The sequence below is a fragment of the Rhinoderma darwinii genome, chromosome 5 (genome assembly GCF_050947455.1).
Source record: "Rhinoderma darwinii isolate aRhiDar2 chromosome 5, aRhiDar2.hap1, whole genome shotgun sequence".
Classification (NCBI taxonomy): Eukaryota; Metazoa; Chordata; class Amphibia; order Anura; family Rhinodermatidae; genus Rhinoderma; species Rhinoderma darwinii.
This window is the reverse complement of record NC_134691.1, coordinates 75525192-75552827: the sequence shown is the minus strand read 5'-3', so window position 1 is coordinate 75552827 and position 27636 is coordinate 75525192. Positions and strand designations below refer to the sequence as shown.

The 27636-nt window shown below is 42.5% G+C and overlaps 1 protein-coding gene across 7 annotated transcripts in view; it reads left to right on the top strand.

The window, feature by feature from the left end:
- Positions 1 to 27636, top strand: part of CSPP1 (centrosome and spindle pole associated protein 1) — a 130626-nt gene that overhangs the window by 31519 nt on the left and 71471 nt on the right. For all 7 annotated transcript variants that reach the window (XM_075826150.1, XM_075826146.1, XM_075826149.1 and 4 more), the window contains one exon: positions 25186 to 25275. In XM_075826150.1, coding sequence (XP_075682265.1) covers positions 25186 to 25275 — 90 coding nt within the window. The remainder of the gene's footprint in view (positions 1 to 25185; positions 25276 to 27636) is intronic.

Below are 27636 nucleotides of genomic sequence, written 5' to 3'. Positions count from 1 at the left end.
CTGAGTAGTGCGGCCTATATATTGTAAACGACAAGGGCATTCAAGCATATAAACTATATATGAACTCCCACAATTGAGGAAATTATTAATCTTAAAAGATTCATCGGTCACTGTTGATGTATATTTAATGGCTCTATGAGTAAGATTAATAATTTCCTCAATTGTGGGAGTTCATATATAGTTTATATGCTTGAATGCCCTTGTCGTTTACAATATATAGGCCGCACTACTCAGTGCCTACGAACCAGAATAAATAGTCACAGGTTCAATGTTACCTCTGGTTTTATGAAACATAGTGTTTCACGCCATTTCGCCTCCACACATAACAATCATTTTAATGAAATAAAGGTCACACCCATTGAACTAATCCCATTAAACACTACAAATAGGTTTAATAAACTCAAGCAACGCGAAAACTATTGGATCTTTAAACTCAGGACTCTACAACCATATGGTCTAAATGATCTAACTGAATCTTCCCTTGATTAAATATCATTTACTAACAGTTCATTTATCATCATTTTTTCCATCCATTCATCTTTAATCCCTCTTCCCGTTCGTTTGAGTCCGTTTTTTCCTAACATCTGTGAGTGCTTTGCACTTCCTAGTTTCATGTACTCCCTTAAATTCGTTTGCCTCATAATTTCAGGTCTTTTCTATGTAGCGTCATTTTTCCGCTATCAAATAAAGAGTATTAGTGATATTTCCTTCCTGCTCTTCATTTTCATGCTACCCTATTTTTCCAATCACTCCCTTACATTTATTTTTTATTTTTTGTTTACCTAGCCTCCTGATGATTTATCTATATATTGGTGTTCATCTATTTATTTATCATTAGCCCCCTGATGATTTATCTATATATTGGTGTTCATGTAACTTGGTCCCTTTTACCCCGTTTTTTTATGTCTATTATCTGTTGATTTATTATTGTTTGCGCTGTATCTACATCATTGTATTCCATAATTGTACATTATCATATAATTATATCTCATGATTGTATAGTTTCTCATCAAAAGAACATCGCTATTTATATCATTGCCCATTACGTTTTCTATTCCCGTCTTTCCATTTACAAATGCGCTGTCTCTTATTTATTTATTTCCTTCTCTTAAAATCATTTATTATACTCTTTTCAACATCCATTTGGATGTGCTTGTTTCTCTCCTAGTAACCTTATCGCGGCACATTTATATATTTATATGAGTTTACTGTAGATTTGGATGTTTTCCTTTTATATGTGTCATTTATTATTTTTATTTCAACATTTTGTGCATTTTATCATTGATTATCCCTTCTGCAATTTCGCATTTTTATACCCTATGTACCATTTTTACCCTGTTGGCTATGTGCGCTCCATCTATACAGTTGCGTATGTTTGATACTACTGCTGTCCATGGTCCTGAATGCTGTTTTTCTATCTATTGCCTCGTGTGAACTGTCACATTTTTTCTCATTTGTGACGTCATCTGAGAACTTTGACCCCAGCCGCATTGGCGGGTTTTTTAATTGGTCAGTGTGTATTTAAACTGTGCAGATGTTTTATTTCTTTTATGGCCTGATGAAGATGCCGGTGCGGCATTGAAACGCGTAGCCTTGTTTCCAATAAACCACCTATACCTGATACTTTGCTTGCTTATTGCTTCCCCGTGCAGCAGCGCCTTGGAGACTCTCTCTTTTTCTGTATATCAGCATGGCAATGGCTTGGAAGCCTCAGTCCCAGAGGCTCTACCACCACACGTGGCGGGTATATTTCAAGTGGTGTGAGCGTCAAAACGTCTACCCCCTTCGCTGTTCTACACCGTGCATCCTGTCCTTCCTTCAGGTGGGCATGGACCAGGGACTGGCAACACTGAAGGGTCAGATTTCTGCCCTGTCTATTCTTTTTCAGCGCACGCTGGCTTTCTGTGCGCCAATTAAAATATTCTTTCAGGGGTCGCCCATTGTGCTCCTTCGTATTGTTGTCCCCGGAGCACTGGGACCTCAACTTGGTCCTTGACACTCTTCAGTCATCACCGTTTAAACCTATGCGGGAGGTCTCGCCCCGTGTCTTGTCCTGGAAGGCTGCCTTTCTGGTGGCCACCACTTAGATCCGCAGGGTGTCTGAATTGGCTGCTTTATCTTGCAGACACCCCTTCGTGGTCTTCCATAAGGACAAGGTGGTGCTTTGGCCAGTTCTGTCCTTTATTCCCAAGGTGGTGTATTCTTTCCACCTCAATAAAGACGTAGTCCTGTCCTAACCCCTCTCATCAGAGGGAGCATTTTCTGCACTGGCTGGACGTGGTACAGCACTCTGAACTTATGTTCCGTTTACGGAGTCTTTTCACTGATCGGACTCTCTTTGTGGTTTCCAGAGGGCCGCTAAGGCTACCATTTCCTGGTGGATTCAGCTGGCTATCAAGGAGGCCTGCTCCGCTAAGGGTGGGGATCCTCCCTTCCGGGTCACTGCCCACTCAATGCAGGCGCTTGGTGCGTCCTGTGTGGTCCGGCATCCGGCTTCTGCCTCTCAGGTTTGTAGGACTGCTACCTGGGCCTCTGTTCATACCGTTACAATGTTCTATCAGATCCATTCACTGTCCTCCACCAATGCCATTCTGGGCCGTACGGCATTGCAGGAGCTGTGGTGTTTTTTCTGCCCACCCTCTGGGACGTCCCATGGTGCTGTGTCTCCCAATGAATGATTTAACGAGAAAATTGGATTATTGTACTCGCCATGTGATTTTTGTAATCCCTTTCTCGTTGAATTCATTGGGGGACACGGGTCCCACCGTCTGTTTTTTTTCTTTGTGGATTGTTCTTGTTTTGCCAGGTGGTTCTGTTTTTTTTTTTTTCCCGGGTTCAGGATGTGTTGGTGTTTTGGTTATTTTTTGTTTTCTACTCTCCTACTGTTCTTGGTACAAAGTGAGTAGCTTAGTGTAACAGGGGAGGGTATGGACCACGGAGGAGCCAACACTTTTTTTTATTTTCTTCCTAGTGTCAGCCTCCTAGCGGCAGGGGCATATAACTATGGTGCTGTTTCCCCCAATTAATTCAACGAAAAAGGGATTTTACGGTGAGTACAAAAATCCAATTTTTATGCAGTCTGAAGTGCATTTTATTTCTGACGCAGTTATTTGACCCAAAGCCAGGCTTGGATCCAACGAGAAGGAAACTTATAAGTCCTTCCTTTATAATTCCCATTCCTTTTGAATCCACTCTTAGGTTAAAAGTCAAGAAAAACTGCCCAAAAAACTGCACTAAACACTGAATGTGTGATACCAGCCTAAATGTTAAATTGAAGAAGTGATCTATTGCTCACAAATATTGAGTATTTGGCCTTAGATTCACACATTTTCCTTCCAACCATTTCATACAAAATTCTCTTTATAGTCTATTTTATATCTAGTCTACATGTTATAGTATACTTGCGTTTTTCGCGGCTGTTTTTCTATAGAGTAAATGAAAAATGACTCAAGAAGTGACATGCACTTCTTTTTCACAGGCTTTTTTTTACACAGCCGTTTTTCAAAACGGCCGCGTAAAAAAAACACCCCATCGGAACAGAGCGCTGTTTTTCCCATTGAAATCAATGGGCAGATGTTTGGAGGCGTTCTGCTTCCTGTTTTTCGGCCGTTTACGGCCCGGAAAATGGCCGAAAATAAGCCGTGTGAACATACGCTCAGCCGGATCATGCCTGCAGCTGCTAAAACAAGACTAACCTGTCTGCATGCCTTCTACCTGCTGCTCTGTACTCACCATGTGCAGGAGATTTTAAACAGATGGTGTGAGCAGTAAATGTCTAATCCTGTCAAGTTTACATTAGTATGGAAGGGTTTCAGGAAATAAAACATTCATTGTGTAGTGAAAAGTTAAGCAATTTTATAATTGTGTATCAATTCCTCACTTTTTAGGATCTCTGCTTGCCGTAATTGAATGGCAACCTTCCTTATGTACTTCCAGAGTCTGTTCTATTCATGTATTGATCACAAAAGTGCACAGCTCATTACAGTGCAGTTATTAGACCATGTTCACAGGGTGGATTTTTTCCTTAAAAAAAATCTGATGCAGATTTGAAAAAGAATCCGTGGCAGAAATCTGGGGCTGACCCTCAGAATTTTGTAGTGGATTTGCAGTTTGTCTTGCCACAAATTTGCATACGGATAAACCCCATTCAATGGGGCTAATTCTGATATGGCTACCTGCCGTGTTCTTTTGCGTGAAATCTGTGTCAAGAATGGACATGTCACATTTTATTTGAAAAATCTGTCTCATGTAAACAGCCGTTTGAAAACAATAGGATACGAGATCCACCTCGGAGTCCGCATAGAAATTTTGCCATGTAAACAGGGCCTAATAGCACTCCCTATTGAGCCATATGTGATCATGACATGACCAGGACCGAAGTTTTATTTGCTGAAACTGGATAACCCCTTTAATCCCTTCTTGACCAGCCCACATAGATTAACGGGCTGCAGAGCTGGTCCTTGTGCCTGCAGCCCGTTAATCTACATGTGCCCCTAAGGCATTCCCGCAGCCCGGCAACTCTCAGTACTGGCTGCTACACAGTCGTGATCCCCGCCGATTAACCTCTTAAATGTGGCTGTCAATAGCGACCGCCGCATTTAAAGAGGCTCTGTCACCAGATTATAAGTGCCCTATCTCCTACATAATGTGATCGGCGCTGTAATGTAGATAACAGTGGTTTTTATTTTGAAAAATGATAATTTTTGACCAAGTTATAAACAATTTTAGATTTATGCTAATGACTTTCTTAATGCCCAACTGGGCGTGTTTTTAGTTTAGACAAAGTGGGCGTTGTACAGAGGAGTGTATGACGCTGACCAATCATTGACCAATCAGCATCATACACTTCTCATTATTCCAGCCCAGCTTCTTTCACTGCACAATCATGCTGTAACAATGGGCTGGAACAATGAGAAGTGTATGACGCTGATTGGTCAGCGTCATACACTCCTCTGTACAACGCCCAGTTGGTAAAAAGTAAAAACACGCCCAGTTGTCTATTAAGAAACGAATTAGCATAAATCTAAAATTGTTTATAACTTGGTCAAAAATTATCGTTTTTCAAAATAATAACCACTGCTGTTATCTACATTACAGCGCCGATCACATTATGTAGGAGATAGGCCACTTATAATGTGGTCACAGAGCCTCTTTAAGGAGTTACAACAACATCGCCCTCCCCGGCACGATTGCTATGGCAACCGGAGGCCTAACAAAGGCCTCTGGGTCTGCCATCTACGGAAGGCGATTAATACTCTGTCTGTCGGTGTCAAATTGACCGGTATAATACCCTGCAATACATAAGTATTGCAGGGTATTATAACAACGATCCAACAGTTGGATCTTCAAGTCCCTAGTGGGACTAAAAAAAGGTACAAATCTAAAAAAGTGAGTTCCAAGTAATAAAATGAAAAATTTCCCTTTTTCCCCTTATAAAGTTCTTTATTATTAGAAAAAAATAAACTATCCATAATTGGTACCGCCGCGTCCGTAACGGCCTGAACTATAAAAATATAATTATATTTATCCCGCACGTTGAACCTGTGGGTGCAATTTACCAGCCCACACGCCTTGAATTCCATCCAGTTCCAAATTAGCTTTTAAAAATAATGTTATGAGTACGAGCAGCTCGGAGGAGTAAAAACACACAGACACGTTACTGTATGAAAATCCTTCCATTTTATTCTTATCCGCACGTATATTTATACTCCGACAATAACAAGTTTTCAACAACAAATGAGTCAGAAAGTTTAGATAAAGTTCCAAAACTCAATTGGCTCTTAGGGGGGCCGTTCCCTTATCTTCCCAATTATTGCTGCGTAGTGCTTTGCACACGCACTATAATTCTCCATTTTAATTCTTATTATTGCTGCGTAGTGCTTTGCACACGACACTATGATTTGCACACGGCCTACTGCCTTAAAGTCCTAGAGCATCTACCTTCTAATATAACTAACTTGTACAAGCATATAAAGATATGAGTATATAAGGTATACAGTAAGTCTAAAACACTTTGGAAAATATTTTTGCTTTCACAAACCTGTGACGTATCAGGAGGTGTGTGATATATATACGAGGCTATGATACACCGCCAGGTGCTGTGACATGGTGCAACCTAAACACAGGCTCTCCAGTCCCAGGCCAGGAGCACATCCAGCCTCCAGATTGGCTAACTCGCCGTCCAGCACCGCCCACCTGTCAAAGTGCGCGAATGCGCAGCTCGCCCCGATCGCTGCCTCTGTAGTGCGCAGGCGCACGGACGACAGGAGGCAGAACCAGACGCTGAGCAAATTATTAACGGAATGGAGGGGTGTTGAGGTCTAATACAGTACGATATTGGAACCCGCTAGTATTAGCAATAAGGATAACTATAAAGTAAAGATCCACCCACCCATGGGACAGATACAATGTATTAACCCCTTAAGGACGCAGCCTAGTTTTGGCCTTAAGGCTCAGAGCCCATTTTTCAAATCTGACATATTTCACTTTATGTGGTAATAACGTCGGAATGCTTAAACCTACCCAAGCGATTCTGAGATTGTTTTCTCGTGACACATTGGGCTTCATGTTCGTGATAAAATTTGGTCGATATATTCAGTGTTTATTGGTGAAAAATTGCAAAATTTAGAGAAAATTTTGAAAAAATTGCATTTTTCAGAATTTAAATGCATCTGCTTGTAAAACAGACGGTTATACCACCCAAAATAGTTACTAGTTCACATTTCCCATATGTCTACTTTAGATTGGCATCGTTTTTTGAACATTCTTTTATTTTTCTTGGACGTTACAAGGCTTAGAACATAAACAGCAATTTCTCATATTTTTAAGAACATTTCAAAAGCCTTTTTTTTAAGGTACCTCTTGAGTTCTGAAGTGGCTTTGTGGGGCCTATGTATTAGAAACCCTGATAAAACACCCCATTTTAAAAACTAGACCCCTCAAAGTATTCAAAACAGCAGTTATAAAGTTTTTTAACCCTTCAGGCATTTCACAGGAATTAAAGCAAAGTGGAGGTGAAATTTGCAAATTTCATTTTTCTTGCTGAATTTCAATTTTATTCATTTTTTTTTCTGTAACACAGAAGGTTTTACCAGAGAAACACTACTAAATATGTATTGTCCAGATTCTGCAGTTTTTAGAAATGTCCCACATGTGGCTCTAGTGCGCTCGTGGACTAAAACACAAGCCCTAGAAGCAAAGAAGCACCTAGTGCATTTTGAGTCCTCTTTTTTATTAGAATATATTTTAGGCAGCATGCCAGGTTTGAAGAGGTGTTGAGGTGTCAAAACAGTAGGAATCCCCCAATAGTGACCCCATTTTGTAAACTACACCCCTCAAGGAATTCATTTAGGGTTGTTGTTACCATTTTGACCGCACATTTTTTTCACAGCACGTATTTGAATTGGGCTCTGAAATGAAAAAAATGTCATTTTTTCCAATAAAATGTCATTTGTGATCAAAATTTCTTATTTTCACAGGGAACAAAATACCCCATTTTGTTGCCCAATTTGTCCTTAGTGTGGCAGTACCCCATTTGTGGTGATAAACTGCCGTTTGGGCCCATGGGAGGGCTCAGAAGGAAAGGAGCGCTATATGTTTGTTGGAGTCCAGATTTTGTTGGATTGGTTTTCGGGTGCCATGTCGCATTTGCAGAGCCTCAGAGGTATCAAAGCAATGGAAACCCACCAAAAGTGACCCCATTTTGGAAACTACACCCCTCAAGGAATTCATTTATGGTTGTTGTTAGCATTTTGACCGCACAGTTTTTTCACAGCACCTATTTCAATTGGGCTGTGACATTAAAAAAATGTCATTTTTTCCAATAAGATGTAATTTTTTACCAAAATTTCTTATTTTCACAGGGAACAAAATACTCAATTTTGTTGCCCAATTTCTCCTGAGTGCATCAATACCCCATTTGTGGCAATAAACTGCCGTTTGGGCCCATGGGAGGCCTCAGAAGGGAAGGAGCGCTGTGTGTTCTTTGGAGTACAGATTTTGCTGGTTTGGTTTTCGTGTGCCATGTCGCATTTGCAGAGCCCCAGAGGTATCAAAGCAATGGAAACCCACCAGAAGTGACCCCATTTTGGAAACTACACCCCTCAAGGAATTCATTTATGGGTAATGTGACCATTTAGACCCCATAGTTTTTTCACAGAACTTATTTGAATTGGGCTGGGAATGAAAACAAAATTATTTTTGTCAAATAATATGTAGTTTTGGCTGAAAATTTCTTATTTTCACAAGAAACAAAATACCCCATTCTGTTGCACAATTTGTTCTGAGTGCCGCAATACCCCATTTGTTGTGATAAACTGCCGTTTGGGCCCATGGGAGGGCTCAGAAGGAAAGGACCACCATTTGGCCTACTCGGGATTTTCTAGTGCGAAGTCATGTATGCAGCAGCCCCTGAGGTACCAGTACAGTTGAAACCCGCAAGAAGTGACCCCGTTTTAAAAACTACACCCTTAAGGCATTCATCTAGAGGTGTAGTGACCATTTTGACCGGAGACCTACACCCCATAAACTGTATTGTGGGTTCTCCCGGGTATGGCAATACCCTACATGTGGCTGTTATCAGCTGCCTGGACACACAGCAGGGCCCAGAGGGGAAAGACGAGGGGGGATAAGCTGTGCGGAGTGCATCAGGGTAAGTAAAATTGGGGTAAATTATAAACCAAGGGATGTATGATAAATTTTAAAACACTTTCATACAGAGCTCTGGTTATTCGGGACACGTGTCACATTGATATATTGTGTCCTCCCTTATCCCCCTCTTATAGCAGACTTTGCACCTCTTTTGACTTTTTCCCTTCTTGCCAGTTTGGGGAACTTCCCCTGGAAAGTGTTGCCCTGGTACGATGCGTGTGGGCTCGCTTCCAGAAGTACTGGGTGCCCCCCCTTCTTGGTCCCTAAAGATTAGGTTCTTGATAATCACCTCTTGAAATTCCAGGAAAGTTCCCGTCTGGCCTGCACATCGACGTAGCACGTACGCATTGTACAAAGCCATCTGTATGATGTGCACGGCCAGCTTCTTATACCACACCGCATGGCGCTGTAGGGCTTCAGGGCTTGATCTTACAAGTCCATCCCTCCCATGTACCTATTGTAGTCCAGGATGCAGTCTGGTTTGGGGGTGGCCTTTCCTTCATATATCCTAAACCTGTAGGTATACCCTGATGCACTCTCACAGCTTATACATCTTCACGCCATACCTTGCCCTCTTACCCGGCAGGTACTCGCGGAATTGAACCCTCCCTTTAAAATGTACCAGGGACTCATCAATAGAAATACACTTCTCGGGGGTGTATGCTTGGGAAAACCGGGCACTGGAACGGTCTAATAGGGGTCTCCGTTTATACAAACGGTCAAAACTGGGGTCATCTCGGGGTGGGCACGGCTCATTATCAGTATAATGTAAGAAGCGAAGTATTGCCTCATTTATTAATTTTTTTAGGTTCCAGTTCAGTTCTGAAGTTGCTTTGAGGGGCCCATATATTAGAAACCCCTATCAAATACCCCATTTTAGAAACTAGACCCCTCAAAGTATTCACAACAGCATGTAGAAAGTTTATGAACCCTTTAGGTGTTTCACAAAAATTTAGAGCAAAGTAGAGGTGAAATTTACTTTATTTTTTTGTCAGAAAATCCTCTTTATACCATTTTTTTTATAACACAAAAGGATTTATCAGTGAAACGCAACTCAATACTTATTACCCAGATTCTGCAGTTTAGAGAAATATCCCACATGTGGCCCTTGGGCGGTAATGGACTGAAGCACCGGCCTCCGAAGCAAAGGAGCACCCAGTGGATTTTGAGGCCTCTTTTTTATTAGGCACTATGTCCGGTTTGAAGAGGTCTTGTGGTGCCAAAACATTGGGAACCCCCCAAAAGTGACCCCAATTTGGAAACTAGACCCCTTGAGGAATCCATTGTAGTTTTCTTGGGGTGCATGCAGCTTTTTGATCAGTTTTTATTCTATTTTTAGGTGGCGTGGTGACTAAAAAACAGCAATTCTACTATTGTTTTTTTTTCGTTTTTTTTTACAGCGTTCACCGTGCGCTATAAATGACATATTCACTTTATTCTGCGGGGCGATACGATTACGGCGATACCAGATGTTTATAGTTTTTTTTTATGTCTTATGGCGTTTGCACAATAAAATACGTTTTGTAAACAATCATTCACTTTTTGTGTTACCTTATTCTAAGAGCCATAACGTTTTTATTTTTCAATCAATAAAGCCGTGCGAGGACTTATTTTTTTGCGTAACGAACTGTAGTTTTGATCAGTACCATTTTTAGGTGCATGCGACTTTTTGATCTCTTTTTATTCCATTTTTTGGGAGGTGAAGTGACCAAAGAATTGTGATTGTGGTACGGTTTATTATTATTTTATTTTACGGCGTTCACCGTGCGGGATAAATAATGAAATAATTTTGTAGTTCAGGCCGTTACGGACGCGGCAATACCAATTATGTATAGTTTATTTGTTTGTTTATATATTTTTATTAATAATAAAGGACTGATCAGGGAAAAGGGGGGATTTTTACTTTTATTACTTTTAAATCTTTTATTTTCTAATTTTTACACATCTTTTTTTAACTTTTTTTTCACTTTATTACTTTGTCCCACTAGGGGACATGAGGGCAGGAGGCTCTGATCGCTATTCTAATACACTGCACTACATGCGTAGTGCAGTGTATTAGAACTGTCAGCTACTCACTGACAGCAAGCATAGTGGGTCCTGACGTTGTCAGGACCCACTAGGCTTCCGTCTATGGCATAGCCGGACGCCATTGTTTGGTGTCCGGTTGCCATAGTCACCATCGCCGGCCGCTATCGCGTAGCAGGCCGGCGATGGCAGCTTAACCCCTAAAAAGCCGCGATCTCTATAGAACGCGGCTTTTAAGGGGTTAATCAGCGGGGACACAGCGATCGGTCCCCGCTGTAGGAGCTGTGACAGCTGCTGAACAAGACAGCAGCGTCACAGCTCCTGTATGTGTCGGGAGGACGGCCGAAACGGCCGTTACTCCCGAGACGTACTATTACGGCATGGAGCGCGAACGATACAGCTGCCATGACGTAATAGTACGTCAAGGAGCGGGAAGGGGTTAAACAACAGGATTGGGTTGGTACCAAACTAGAGTTCTAGTATTATTAATCAAATATTTTATTGGCAGTTTCCGCCCAGTAAATTTGTAGTTGAGCGGTTATGTATCTCATATATTCAATATATATATTGAGGTCTAATATGTAAATATAGTGTAAACCATAACTATTCAAGAATTTTTACAGAACCATATAGTGCAAGTGTCCTCTTAGAGGAGCTTGTATAGAATGTGCAATTTAAAGAGGCTCTGTCACCACATTATAAGTGCCCTAACACCTACATAAGGAGATGGGCGCTATAATGTAGGTGACAGCAGTGCTTTTTATTTAGAAAAACTATCTATTTTTACCACGCTATTAGCGATTTTAGCTTTATGCTAATGACTTTCTTAATGCCCAAGTGGGCGTGTTTTTACTTTAGACCAAGTGGGCGTTGTACAGAGGAGTGTATGACGCTGACCAATCAGCGTCCTACACTCCTCTCAATTCACTCAGCGCATAGGGATCCTGCTAGATCAGTATGTGCTGTCTTATACTGACACATTAACGTTACTGAATTGTTTTTTTTGTTTTTTTTTTAAAATCAAACATCGTTTTATTGAATTACACCTCAAAAAACAGCTGTCACATACAGTAATAAATTACTGTTTCCGATAATACATTCATGGCATATCATATCCCTTTTCATATTACACAGACCCTATACCCCTCCCAAAACCCATCCTTTCCATGAATTCTTATTTTTGAATTCTTCAAAAAAACATTTCTCCCCACCATCTCACAGTTCTTGCACCTTAATATGATTCAACCATGTGTCACAGCTGTATACAATTCAACACATCTTTCCATGAACCCCTTTCCCCACCCCGGAGGATCCCTTTGTAACCAATATTTTGCAATTCGCTTTCTTGCATGATATAACACTTTTTTTAAGATACATCAGTTCAGCTCGATGTCCCCCCTCCCCTCCCATGCACCCCAGAAGATATACCTTAGGATCTAACGGGAAATCCCTTCCATATACCCTGGTTAACATATCCCGAACCTCCCCCCAATATCCGTATAAAGCTGAGCAATTCCAACACATATGTTTCAAATCAGCCCCATCAGACAAGCATCTAAGACACTCCATTGATGACCTAAGCCGCATTTGCCATAAAACCTTAGGCATCCTATACACCCTATTTAACAAAAACAGTTGTGATCGCCTATGGGCTATGCTAATGGGTAATTCTTTCGGAGACTCCAATATTTCTCCCCATTCTTCATCAGTAAGGGCCCCTACATCACCTTCCCATTTTCTTTTAATCTCCACCATAGGATCCCCCAAGAACTTGGTGAGTAAAGGGCTATATACCAAAGATATGATACCCTTCCTACGCCTAGCTCCCAAAACCTGTTCCACCACCCCCAAGGTGGGGCAACTCAGGTTTGCGCGACCCAAAGCCGACAACGGCAGCCCAAGCTAGATCTTAATCTTATCTTTCAGTTTCCCCAACAGAGGCTGCACATTCAGAGCCATAAAGTCCTGCACCTTCGCTGAGACCCTTGTTTCCAGGTACTTCAATTCTTTCACACAAGGGATACTCACCCCCCCCCCCCCCGCACACACAACCAGCGGTGTAACAGGCGATGTAATTGCCAACAAGGCGGACTTATTCCAATTAATTCTCAATCCCGAGAATCTAGCAAACCATTCAAGAACATTCATAACCGCAGGCAACTATCTTTCCACGCCCCCCTAGAAACCACAAAACATCATCCGCATATAGTGCTATACGTTCCTCTAACTTACCAAACTTAAAACCTTCTATATGCGGATGCTGTCTCACCACATTAGCCAAAGGCTCAATCGCCAAAGCGAACAACAACGGGGAAAGTGGGCACCCCTGACGCGTCCCCATCCCCAAAGCAAAAGTTTCAGACATCATACCATTAGCTCTTATCCTAGCTACCGGTTCATGATATAACAATTTCACCCACGCAATAAAGTTTCTTCCAAATCCAAACCGATCCAGAACAGCCCATAGGTAACCCCACTCCACACTATCAAACACCTTAGCGGCATCCAAAGACAAAGCAGCTCTAGAATGAGGGCCCCCAGGAGCAGCCTGTATGTTCAGGAACAACCTCTGCCGATTGACCGCTGTTGACTTTGACGGCATGAAACCCGACTGGTCTGAAGAGACAATGGTAGTCACTACTTTCGTCAGTTTGCTAGCAATAACCTTGGCTAAAATGTTTGTCAGATGTTAACAAGGAAATTGGTCTGCAAGAGGCAGGTTGCCCCAGATCTTTCCCTTCTTTTGGAAGAACCACTATTGCAGCTTCATACATCGTCCGTGGCAGATGTCCCCTCTCAAAACTATCCTGATACACTTCCAGCAAACGGGGCAGAAGCTCATCTCCATAAGTTTTATATATTTCAGTAGGTATACCATCCATCCCCGGTGCCTTTTCGTTTGCCATAGATCTCACCGCCTGCTGGACTTCCTCAATAGTTAATGGTTCCTCCAACATCTCCCCTTTCCAAATACTCCCTCAAGAGATCCTCCGAGTAGTTCACCCTGGAACGATACAGCTCCATATAAAAGGATTTCAACACACCAAGTATATCACCCGTGTCACTAACCATCTTCCCATTACTGTCTTGTAAGTGATGAATGAACGCCCCTTCACGCGGAGGTCTAGCTATATTAGCGAGAAGTCTACTAGTCCTCTCCCCCACTTCATAATACCTTTGTTGTAAAAAAAAAGCCTTTTATTAGCAGCTTGATCCATCATATAGTCCCGTAATAACTTTTGGGCTTCCTTCCACTGAGCTAACGTGTCTACAGTGTTATTCACAACATGACTTTTCTCCGTTATTGTCACCCTCTGCGTCAGTTCAACCCCCAGTTTTCTAGATTTGTTCTTGATGGCCGTGATCTCCTGTATATACTCCCCTCTCATATATGCCTTCATAGCATCCCATAAGACGACAGTGGGACCTGTACCCTTATTAAACTCAAAATACTCCTTTAAAAGCGTAACTATTTTTTCCCCCCACCAACTTTATCCAAAACGGATTCAACCTCCAATTCCTTCTCAACCATTCCAGGTGCGGACTAGTTCTAATTTTTAGTAGCATCGGGGAATGATCAGATAATGACCTAGGTAGATACTCCACACATGGAACCCCCAGGCTGTTACTAAACATCAAATCTATTCTAGACAGCGAACCATACGTAGAGGACACACATGAATATTGGTAGAGGGCCATTTTGCGCGCCAAACATCTGTTAGACCCACCTCTCTCATATACTTCCCAAATTGTATCGGATCAGAGCCCCCCTCCCCTCTCCCCCAACACCCTCGGGAACCTATCCATACCCTTGTCCATAATATAGTTAGTCACCCATTATTATAGTCGGAACCACAGGCCAACTAGCCAGCTGCTCCAACACCTTGCGCAATGGAACTGCGGAGTATGGGGCAGGCACATATATTACCACAATTATACATTCCCAGTGATATAACCTACAATGTATACCAACATACCTGCCCTCACCATCACTGAAAGAAGCCAAACAGCGGAAAGGCACATCTCTATGAATCCAGAGACTAACCCCCCTCGAGTACGTTGAGTGAAAGGAATGAAAAGTATGTTTAATCCAAACCCTTTATGCACGTATCACCAGTAAGATGCGTCTCCTGCAATCCCATCACGCCAGCGGAGTGCCCCTTCAGGAAATCAAATATGGCCCGGTGTTTTGTTTCACCATAACAGGCCTCGGCGGACATCCAGACAGACCATTTCGAGTATGGGCTCTATGGGCTCTTTCTACCGCAAATAAACGAGTCAAGGTATCTTGGCCAAACACCTCAAACAGCCACTTTTCAAAATAAGATTCCGGATTAGACCCCTCCACTTTCTCAGGTATCCCCACCATCCGCACATTATTGCGACGTTAACGGTTATCCAAATCATGCGTTTTAGCCAAAAGATAAGTAACGTCCACGGCCGGGGCATTAACGTCGCTCCTCATCGGCAGCATCCGATCCTCAAGCTCACTAACGCGGCCTTCCACCGCCGTCGTACGTTCAGCCACTTTTTGAAGATCATGTCTGATACAATGGCTTACCGCCGAGAATACATCTGCCAGCGTGGGTCCAGGCTGCTCCTTGTCCGGTGGGCCATCCGCCAGACTAACTCCCGGGAGTTGCGGAGTATCCGCTCCCGTCGCCTCCTCAACCGACTCCATGTGTGCTCGTAATGGCTCATACCGGGATCCCGATCCACCGGGCAGGTCAGCTTTCTCTGCTGCTGAACCTCGTGAAGTACCTGCCTCTCGTGGGTGTTTGACGCGCAAAACGCTCCAGTCTGGATGCCGCCGCCCCTCTGACATCTCTCCTCTCCGCGAAGGCAAGCATGTCGGCGCCATCTTGTGTCTCCTTATCACCTCCCTCCGCCACTTTAGACCACCTGGACCGGGTCATTTCACCACCAGAGAGCCCGAAATCTCGTCCACAGGGTCTCCACTGCTTCCCCTCCGTCTTCAGGTATAACGAATACGTCAAAGTGCCAAGTAAGTGTATATTCTCAGGATATTGGTAGCGGGAACTCCGGAGCCTGCTTCTTCTCACATACGCTGCTAGGCCACGCCCCCCATTACTGAAGTATTTAGACAGTGAATAGACATTCCTTTCAGCCAGGATGGGATGTCTATTCACAATCCCGACACTTCAATACGTTTATGTGCTACTTACAGCAGAGCAAGCTTAGTCTCGCGCGATCATGCTGTAAATGACAGGTTACAGCGAGATTACGCTTGCTCTGCTGTAAGTACCACAGAAGCGTTAACGAAGTGTCGGGATTGTGAATAGACATCCCGTCCTGGCTGGAAGGAATGTCTATTAACTGTCTAAACACTTCAGTAACGTTAATGTGTCAGTATAAGACAGCACATACTTATCTAGCAGGATCCCTATGCGCTGAGTAAATGAATGGAGAGAAGTGTATGACGCTGATTGGTCAGTCTAGAGTCACTTACACTATTCATTTATTATTTTTTACTACACATCCTATGCACCACACGCCACTCCCCTCAAGACTAGTGGGAGTGGCTATTATTATTTAAGGCACCTGTTCACTCTCCTTCATCAGCGTTTCTGACCTGTCTGTGTCCATTTGTAAGTATGTCCTTTTTCGGTGTTTTTGTGTATATATGTCCCCTTGTTTTTATATGTTTGGTTTGTTTATCAGGAACGTTAAGTTCCAGTTAGGGAGTTAGGTACTCGCAAGTCTGGGGATCCTTGTCGTGGATTGCGAGCTTGCGTCCTTTTGGCCAAAATGATTACTAATACCCCAGGTATTTTTCATTCTTACTTTTATATTTGCTTCTTTTGGACACAGCCGGGTCTTTGATGCTGTGAGAGTATGGTGTGCTGTTGTTTGGCATAGCAAGCAGGGTAGCCCGCTCAATGTATTATCAAGGTGTCACAAATAGGCTTCTACCTGGCTATACACGCTGCGCCTCATGACTTACACACTATCCCTCCATGTTTCACACACACTCACCCCGTTATTCATTTATTTTCATTTAGGCACTTTACTCATTACTGACCCCTATATTTCACTTATATTATTATCACTTGCACTTACACTATTCATTTATTATTTTTTACTACACATCCCATGCACCACACACCACTCCCCTCAAGACTAGTGGGAGTGGCTATTATTATTTAAAGCACCAGTTCACTCTCCTTCATCAGCGTTTCTGACCTGGCTGTGTTTTTGTGTATATATGTCCCCTTGTTTTTATCTGTAAAGTAAAAACACGCCCAGTTGGGCATTAAGAAAGTCATTAGCATAAAGCTAAAATCGCTCCTAACGTGGTAAAAATAGATCGTTTTTCTAAATAAAAAGCACTGCTGTCACCTACATTATAGCGCCCATCTCCTTATGTAGGAGATAGGCCACTTATAATGTGGTGACAAAGCCTCTTTAAGGTGGAGGTTGTTTATATGAAACAAGTGTAGTTTAATTGCTCATTTAAAGAGGCTCTATCACCAGTTTACAAATGCCCTATTTCTGCCTAATCTAAAAGCGCGTTTTAATGTAGATAAGTAATGTGTTGTTTTTAAAAAAACAAAAAACTTTTATTTGTCACAAAGTTATGAGCATATTAAGAGTTCTGCAAATTTGTTCTTAATGCCCAAGTGGGCGTTTCTTTACTCTGGTCAGCATCATACACTCCTCTTTACTACGCCCACTTGGTCAAGATTAAAAAAATAACGCCCACTTGGGCATTAAGAACAAATTTGCATAACACTTAAAATGCTGATAACTTTGTCAAAAGTAAGGCCCCATGCACACGACCGTAAAAAACCTCCGTTTTTGCGGACCGCAATTGCGGTCCGCAAAAACTGAGCCATTCGCTTTCATTGAACGCGGACACCTTTCCGTAGCACTACGGAAGGGTGTCCGTGCCATGGAAATGTTCCGGGAATTATGGAACATGTCCGTTCTTTCGCATTTTGCGGGCCGTGCTCCCATACTTTGTATGGGAGCACGGCCCGAAAATGCGGCTGTCAGTCAGCGGCCGGCCGTGCCCACAATCGCGGGCCGTGATTGCGGGCACGGTCGTGTGCATGGGGCCTAAACGTTTTTAAAAAAATATATAAATAACACATTACTTATCTACATTAAAGTGCCTATTAGATTAGGTAGAAGATAGAGCAGTTATAAACTGGTGACAGAGCCTCTTTAACCCATTGGGCGTAACTGAGCTAAGTTTTAAAATCCATCTAGATTCTCGTTGCAAGACTATTCTATCTACATCACCGCCTCTTTTGGTCTGATGAATTAATTTGATGGCTGTGAATTTTAGACTTTTAGGGTCCCCCCTATGGTGCAAATGCACAGGCCTAGCTACCAGTTTGTCTCTATAGTTCTCAACATCTCCCATGTGTTCGAGGACTCTCCCCCTCCATTCCCTAGTGGTTTTCCCTATGTAATCTAAGGGGCAAGAACGTGAACGTATAGATCACATTTTTTGAGCTACAATTAAGGAAATCTTTAATCTTATAATGCTCTCCTGTGTGTGAGCTTTCAAAATGTTTTGTGTTCTGCACTACTGAGCATGCCTTACAATGACCACATTTATAGCAGCCATAGATTTTCTGTTGTCCAGCCAACAATCCTCTCTTTGAGGACTCTTTAGGTGGCACTGTGTGACCCTATCACCAATACTCCTTCCTCTTCTATATGTGACCTGTGCCCATGGGGATATGGCTTCCTTTAGGTCCGTATCCATTTGGAGAATGCTCCAATGTTTTCTAAGGATCTCCTTGACCATCTGGTTACCCCTGTCAAAGGTCCCTATTATCCTAATTGGTTGTTTAGTTGGTTCTTTCTTTCTGGGAATAAGGAATTCATCCCGTCTTTGTTTGAGTGCATATTTATATGCTTCCTTTAGTGGGTAACCCCTATACAGAAATCAGATTTTTAGTTCTTTTGCTCATTCTCTGAATTCACCATTATTGGAGCAGTTCCTTTTGAGTCTAAGATACTGCCCCTTCGGTATGCCTTTTTTTAAGGGCTTTGGGTGATAACTCTCCCACCTGAGGAGACTATTTGTGGAAGTAGGTTTCCTATAAATAGTCGACTAGACCTCCTTCCCCATCTTTGGATACAAAAATATCCAAGAAGGGTAGACTTTTCAGGTTAAACTCAAACGTAAATTTTAGGCCGATACAATTATGGTTCAACCCATTTGCATGTTGTTCAAACTTCTCCTCGAATCCCCCCCACAGGAAAAACACATCTATGTAGCGTGCCCACATTAAAATTGGAAGATTCAGGTATTGGCGTTCATCTGTAAAGACCATGGTCTCTTCCCACCAGCCCAGGAATAAGTTGGCATAGGTTGGCGCACATGAGCTGCCCATGGCTGTGCCCCATAGCTGGTGGTAGATGTGACCGTGGAAGAGAAAATGATTTCCTGTTAGAACAAACTGTAGTAGCTCTAGAATGAATGCGTTATGACGACGTAAATGGATCCCCATGGTGCTAAGGAAGTACTCAACTGCTTTTAAACCCATCTCATGTGGAATAAATGAATAAAGCGCCTCCACATCTATGCTACCAAGGATGGTGTTGTGGTCTACCATATGGTCATTGATTTTAGATAGTAGATTCATAGTATCTCTTATATAAGAGTGTAGTGCCTCTACAAAATTTCTAAGGATTTTGTCTATGTAGATTCCCACATTCTGTGTAAGTCCCCCTATCCCTGATACTATTGGGCGACCCTTCAGAGGAGGAGTAATTCCCTTGTGTAATTTTGGAAGAGTATAGTAAGTGGGGGTTTGTGTTTTTTTTTTTTTATTGCCATGAATCTATATATTCATTAAGATCTATGAGATTTTGTATCCTCGCACGATAAAGGATATTAAGAAGTCCCTCCTTAAATTGCTTCATGGGGTCCTCCTTTAAGACTTCATAGCTGTCCCGATGGTCTAGAATTTTTTGGCACGTATCTATGTAGTTCTTCCTGTTGAGCGCCACTATATTTCCCCCCTTGTCTGAGACTTTTATAATGATTTTGTCATCTTTTCAAGTGAAACCAGTGCAAGGTGTGCTTTTTTCGTTAAATTGGAGAATTTCCTCGAGGTGTCTATTTCCATTAGGTCCTTAATGATAAAATCTTAGAGCACATCTATTACAGAGACATCCCCAGGTGGAGGCATTTTGTAGCTTTTTGGACTACATGTGAAGGGACCCTCACCCCTTCTTCTTTCATTTGAGGACTATAAGTCAGCCAAATCTCTTGCATGCAGTAAAGCTGTCATTGTCAATCCTAGTTCTTTGCATTCCTTCCTGCCTATTTTGAATAATTTATGCCATTTGAGCTTTCTAGTGAAGAGGTTGATATCCCTAACCCAGTTGAATGTGTCGTATGTAGTGGTGGGTACAAATGATAGACCCTTATTGAGTGTGTTTGTTTCTACCTCAAATAGGGGTCTGTCCGATAGATTAACCACTGTAATTTTTGCGTTATTTATCTTGGATTGTGCGACTTGCTCCGCAAACAAGTATGAAGCCCGCTGTCCCTCTCTTTCCCAAAAAGTTGACTGTTCGATATTTGTATACGTATTTTGACTGAGGCTCTAGGCGGTGGAGGCCCCTGCATTTATTTGCGAGATTTCCCATAGTTGCTGTTTTTTGTTTGGTCCCCTGTACTGCCTTGGGTAGTTTCTTCCTTTATACTTTCTGGTCCTGTTATAGTTTTGCTCCAACTCAGCAAAGTCTCTATCAGAGGAGGATTGATCAGGTTCTGGTTTATTTCTCCCTCTCCTCTCAAAGGAGTACGCTATGTTTTCACGAAAATCCTGTAAATCGCGAACAAATTGGTTATGTTTCCTTTCGATTAAGTTATATTGAAACTTTTTGAAAGTGTTCTGCAGATATAGTTCTTTCGCAATGTATTCTGTGTCCGCTTTGAAAATCAATACCACTTCGATTTGCTCTCTAAGTTTTTTTTTGTTGCCACTACTAGGGCTTTTTTCTCTTTGTCTTATAAGATTTGCATGAATCTTAATGAGCTGTTAGAGGCTTTAGCTTCCCATTTACGTACTAAATCTGGGTTTTGTAGCCGTGTGGCTGGTATCAGTCTTATTCTCAGCCCTCTTGGTACTATACTATGATGTCATTTTCAAACGACTGAACCTCTCACCATGATGTTGCTCGTTCTTTAACATTTGGCTAACTCATTAAATTCAATTTTGAGTGATGGTATATATTTCTTCTTAGAGAATTCTCTCTCCGAAAAGACTTCCTTTGCCTGGTTTTGCCAAGCCTCTATATTTGATGTGTTTGAGATGAAACCTGCTGTATAAGTCAAAGCAAAATATGTGTGGTGAGCTTGGAATCCTCTCACCAAAGGAAATGGTGCAATAATAAATTCTCCACTGGTGTAGACAAAAAAAAAATCACTGGAGTAGGACTGGAGTTTTGCATAAAATATAACTTTTACTAGTATACAATTAAAACAAAAAGACTAACAATTAGACCTTTGACCAAGTTAAAGGTCATACTTCGCTCATGATTGTAGGAACAGTGGGTGAAGTTGGTAGACCTTTCACTTATTGATCAGGTATACACATATGAAAGGTTATAAATCTCTTAATTTGATTCATAATGTATACCACATAGTATCATAGCCTCGTATAGCACACACCACCCGATACGTCACGGGGATGGGAGGGAACTGCTACATAAATAGGACGGGCATAGCACCAATAAGGGATGACGTCAGACGCCGAAAGAGGCGTTCTACCAACACGAGAGAAACGTGTTGTAAAAACTTCCTGCCAATACAGAGCATTTGAAATAGCACATGCATTGCTCCAGCATACCTTGTGAAGCCTGCTTGATAGGCTACTTGGCCATATCTCCCCTGATGAATTCTGGCCGAAAGGAAACGCTTCGGGAGAAAAAGTATATTGTTTCTTGAACATGGATAAGGAGGTTTCTTAGTCCCCTTACTGTCAAGTGGAATTTGACTCTGCGGCATTACAAAACGGGTAGGGGGGTGGATCACCCCGGATTAAATTATACCAGTATGTGAGTGACTTTTGAAACACCTCCGGTTCATGTAAATCAGAATCTTGATTTCTTTGGAGCATGTGGTATACCTTATGAATCAAGTTAAGAGATTTATAACCTTTTCATATGTGTATATCTGATCAACAAGTTAAAGGTCTAACAACTTCATCCACTGTTCCTACCTACAATCAGGAGCGAAATATGACCTATAACTTGGTCAAACGTCTAATTGTCTTTTTGTACGTCAAAATTATTTTAATTGTAAACTAGTAAAAGTTATACTTTATGCAAAACTCCAGTCCAGTAATTTTTTTTTGATGGAATAATGAAAAAGTTATGACTCTTTGGTAACAGAAAAACTATTTAAAAAAAACAACATGTTTTTATTGTGTAAACACTGTAAAACTAATAGATATATATATCAGTCAATTAGCGCACTAGGGCCACATGTGGGATATTTCTAAAAACTGCAGAATCTGGGCAATAAATATTGAGTTGTGTTTCTCTGGTAAAACCTTCGGTATTATAGAACATTTTTTATTAAAATGGATTTTCTATAGAAAAAAATTAAATTTATACATTTCACCTCCACTTTGCTTTAATTCCTGTGAAACACCTAAAGGGTTAGGCGGGATTCACACGACCGGGTCGTTCCCGAGCCCGAGTATCGGCCGGTAAAATCGGCCATTTTGCCCGGCCGGTTTGCATAAAGTTATGCATCCGTGCCGGGCCGGGCAGATCCGGACAGTGACATCAGCAGCAGCTCCTGAAGGGGAATCCCCATGTGTTCGGGGATTCCGCTTCAGGAGTTTCCCCTGATGTCACTGCCCAGATATGGACAGAGACATCAAGCGCTCTGTCCAGGAGCGGAATCCCCGAAAACACGGGGATTCCGCTCCTTTAAGGAGCTAAAGTGCGGCTAGCACATAGCAGAGCGGGGAGATACCTCCCTGCTCTGCTATAGTGGCGTCGCTGCAGTAGTAGCAGCCGCAGCGGCAGCAGCTGCTGCTACTAGCGGCGCCATCGAAGGTGTCGCCGAGCCAGGGTGCTTTTAACAAGCAGGGGAAGGGAGCCAGCGCAGCGCTCCCTCCACCTGCTGTACACCCCGGCCCTGCAACACAGTGTACAGCGATGCCATTCGTCAGAATGGCATCAACTCCTCCTCCTCACATGCACTCTGCGCTGTGAGGAGGAGGAGATAGAGCGCAACCGCCGGGAAACCCGGCCATCACTCGGAACACATTCCGGTGATGGCCGTGTAATACCCGGCCCCATAGACTTCTATGGGAGCCGGGCGGCCGGGTGCCCGGGCAAAGATAGAGCATGTCCTATTTTTTGACGGCCGGATTTCCCGGCCGTCAAAAAATCGGTCGTGTGAATAGCCCCATTAGGGGTCTATCATTCCTAATGCAGCCGGGTGCCGGCCGATTTATGAACGGCCGGCACCCGGCCGGGAAACCCTGCCGTGTGAATGAGGCCTTAAGAAACTGTCTAAATGCTGTTTTGAATACCTTCAATGGAGCAGTTTTTAAAATTGGGTGATTTATGGGGGTTTCTAATATATAAAACCCTTAATGCCACTTCTTCAGAACTGAACTGGTCCACAAAAATCTAGGTTTAGGAAATTTTCTTAAAAATGTGAGAAATTGATGATTAAGGCGTCTGAGCCCGAGTGCCGGCCAGTAAAATCGGCCATTCTGCCCGGCCGGTTTGCATAAAGTTATGCATCCGTGCCGGGCCGGGCAGATCCGGACAGTGACACCAGCGGCAACTCCTGAAGGGGAATCCCCATGTTTTCGGGGATTCTGCTTCAGGAGTTTCCCCTGATGTCACTGCCCAGATATGGACAGAGACATCAAGCGCTCTGTCCAGGAGCGGAATCCCCGAACACACGGGGATTCCGCTCCTTCAAGGAGCTAAAGTGCGGCTAGCACATAGCAGAGCGGGGAGATACCTCCCCGCTCTGCTAGAGTGGCGTCACTACAGTAGTAGCAGCAGCAGCTGCTAGCGGCGCCATCAAAGGTGTCGCCGGGCCAGGGCGCTTTTAAAAGAAGCAGGAGAAGGGAGCCAGCGCAGCGCTCCCTTCCACCTGCTGTACACCCTGGCCCTGCCACACCGTGTACAGCGATGCCATTCGTCAGAATGGCATCAACTCCTCCTCCTCACATGCACTCTGCGCTGTGAGGAGGAGGAGATAGAGCGCAAGAGCAGGAAAACCCGGCCGTCACTCGGGACAAATCCCGGTGATGGCCGGGTATTACCCGGCCCCATAGACTTCTATGGGAGCCGGGCGGCCGGGTACCCGGGCGAAAATAGAGCATGTCCTATTTTTTGACGGGCGGTTTTCCCGGCCATCAAAAAATCGGTCGTGTGAATAGCCCCATTAGGGGTCTATTATTCCTAATGCAGCCGGGTGCCGGCCGATTTATGAACGGCCGGCACCCGGCCGGGAAACCCTGCCGTGTGAATGAGGCCTAAGTTCTAAGCCTTGTAACGTCCTGGAAAAATAAAAGGATCTTCAGAAAACTATGCCAACATATAGTAGACATATAGGAAATGTAAACTAGTAACTATTTTTTGTGGTATTACTATCTGTTCTACAAGCAGATACTTTTAAATTAAGAACATTGCTAATTTTTGCAAATTTTCTCTAAATTTTGGTCTTCTGCACAAATAAATACTGAATTTATCGACCAAATTTTTCCACTTACATAAAGTACAATATGTCACGAGAAATCGCTTGGATAGGTAAAAGCATTCACAAGTTATTACCACGTAAAATGAGACGTTGGGTATGAAAAAAATCGGGAGCGTCCACAAGGCCAAAACAGGCTGTGTCCTGAAAGGGTTAAAGGCTATGTAAGTCTTTTTGAGCATGTTGTTTGTTTTTTAAATAAAAAAAAAAATCTATGTGTTATGGTGTTTTAAACAACTTGGTAATTGTTTTTTATGAAAAAATGTTTTTATTTTTTCAGATACAGTTTCTATGTATCCTGGATATTTAAAAACTGTTTCTTGCGTTCAGAGCTGAATCCGTCAGGTCAGCGGGACTGATGGCTTCGGTGACAGTAGGTCCTTAGAAGTGATTGATAATAGCTGGATCCTAACCTGCTATTACCGAAGCCATCAATACCGCTGACCTGATAGATTCGGGTTTGATCGCTAAATACAGCTTCTATGTATCCAGAATACATAGCAGCTGTATCTGAAAAAGTAAAATAACATTTTAATTCAAACCAATTACAAATTTGCGTTAAACACCATAATACATTATTTTATTTAAAAATAAGTGTTCAATGGGTTACGTATCCTTTAAGTTATGCAAAAAAAAAAACACCATTAGAACAGATGTCTTTTTATATAAATTCTATACCTAAAAAAATTTATATTTTACATGTCTGCCTTTTTGCACTTATAACTGTCAAACTGTAAATTCACCATAATTGGCATAAGATCAAAAGTAACCAAACTCCTTTACAGAGCATTACATCCGCATGGTGATGTCCGGGAGAGCCATGAATACCGACCAGATCAAGCCTCTTACTTTCAGATTGAAAGGAGTGATCACAGGTAGGTAAACCCCATCGGTTTCTATCAAAATGTCTTATTTGACAGGAGAAATTACTTAGTGTATTCCATGTTATCCATTACCAAGGAGTGTCTGTTATTTTGGACAGTTTCATTTTCCATAGAAAAGGTTATAGTTTAACCCTTTCACGACCGCAGATAAATAAATCTACGCCGTCAAAGGGTATTTAAATATGGCGCCGCTCACCAGCAGAATGGGTGCCATAGCCGCCGGGTCTCTGCTGTGTTGCACAGCAGGGACCAAGATGAAATTTTTGCAATCAGAAAAATTTCTGATCGCAAGCATTTAACCCCTCAGATGCCGGTGTCAGATGTGACCACCGGCATCTGAGGGTTTTTTACGGCCCCTTTCACTTCGGGGCCGGTCACCGACTCCCACGCGGCCAGATCGCAGAAGCCGGTGTATTCCTCTAGTAGCTGGGAGCCTTTTGAATGCTTCCAGCCCTGCTAGAGAAAGATTGCTATTGAGACCTGCACAAATTTTTCAATACTGTGATATTGCAGTCTATGACATAAGTGATCTAATGATCGCAGGTTCAAGCCCCCTAGGGGGGCTAAATAAAAGTTTAAAAAAACAACAAAACATTTTAAGTTTTTACAAAAATAAAAACAATATAAATATTAAAATCACACCCTTTTCTCTAGATCAAATAAAAATAAACAAACATATTAGGTATCCCCACATCCAAAAATGCCTGAACTATAAAAATCTATTTTTTTTAAATCTAATACGGTAAACGCCGTAGTGGGAAAGATGGCCGAAACACATTTTTTTTTAGACACTTCAACACCCACAAAAAATGGAATAAAAAGTGATCGAAATGCCCGACATTCCCCCAAATGGTATTAATAAAAACGACATTGTTCCACGTACAAAAAACGCCTCGCACAGCACTGTACACAGAAATATAAAAAAGTCATGGGGGTCACAATAAGGCGATGCAAAAAAAAATTTTTTTCTTTCAAACTTGACATTTTTTTTAAAGGTACTAAAACATAACAAAAACCATATACATTTGGTATCGCCGTGATCGTACTGACCTGCAGAATAAAGATAACGTTTAATTTGCACCGTACAGTGACCACTGTAAAAACGAAACCCATAAGAAAATGGAGGAACTGCTGTTTTTTTTCCAATTCAACCCCATTCTCAATTTTTTTCCAGCTTCCCAGTGCATCACACATATTATCAAATAGTGCCCTTAGAAAGTACAGCTTGCCCTGTAAACATTAAGCACCCTCATTTGGCTGTGTCAACGAAAAAAATAAAAAAGTTATGACCTTTTGATGGCCGGGGATGAAAAAGCAAAAGCATAAAAATGAAAATTAGCCCAAGTGGGTTTTGTTAGGGGTAGAGCAGCAGTGGCAAATCTGCGAAAGGTGTTGACGTGTTAGAGGTGGTTAGGCATGATCCCCAGCCAGGGGCCCGACTGGCGCTCTTGCCGTTGGACGCAGAGAAGGCTTTTGATAACATACAGTGGGAATGGCTGGGGATGGTGCTTGACAGGATGCATATCCAGGAAGCCTTTAGGATCTTTCTGAAGGGTGTCTATGCTAATCCCCAAGCTTGAATCCATACCCAGGGTTTCTTTCAGCCCCCTTTCAACTATATAAAGGGACCCGTCAGGGCTGCCCCTTGTCGCCACTATTATTTAATTTAGCTTTGGAACCTATGGCTAGGTTTTTAGAGGAGTCCACATTGTTTAAAGGTATTCAGGTGGGGTCTTCGGCAGTTAAGATAGCCTTGTTTGCTGATGATGTCATACTTTTTCTGTCAAATCCTCAGTAGCATTTACTACTTGTTTTTAGTTTTTTACATGAATTTGGGCAATGCTCTGGGTACAGAGTCAATGTCACTAAAAGTGAACTTTTGGAATTAGGACAACCATGACCTAGAACCTTCCGGCAATCTTTGGGGCGTGAGATATACCCGGCTAGGCAGTGTATTACATATTTGGGTATTAAGATCGGGAAGGTACCTGAGAACCTGTACGGCCTTAACTATCCACCGCTCCTTCAAAAAAATACAGGCGGAACTCACGAGATGGCGACATCTACCGTTGTCCCTGTTGGGGATATGCCATCTGATCAAGATGATCGGTTTTCCTAGACTTCTATACCCCTTCCAAACGCTCCCGCTTTGTTGATGCGTCCTAATTGAATTCCGCATTTACAAAATTCATATGGGCAGGCAAGAGGCCTCGCATTGCACTCACTAAGCTTATGCTAGGTAAACATGATGGGGGGCTGAAGTTCCCTAATGTCACGGGTTATAATGTGATATGTCTCTTTCGCCATGTAGTAGATTGGCTCCGTGAATCTAGTCATTATTCCAATTTAGAC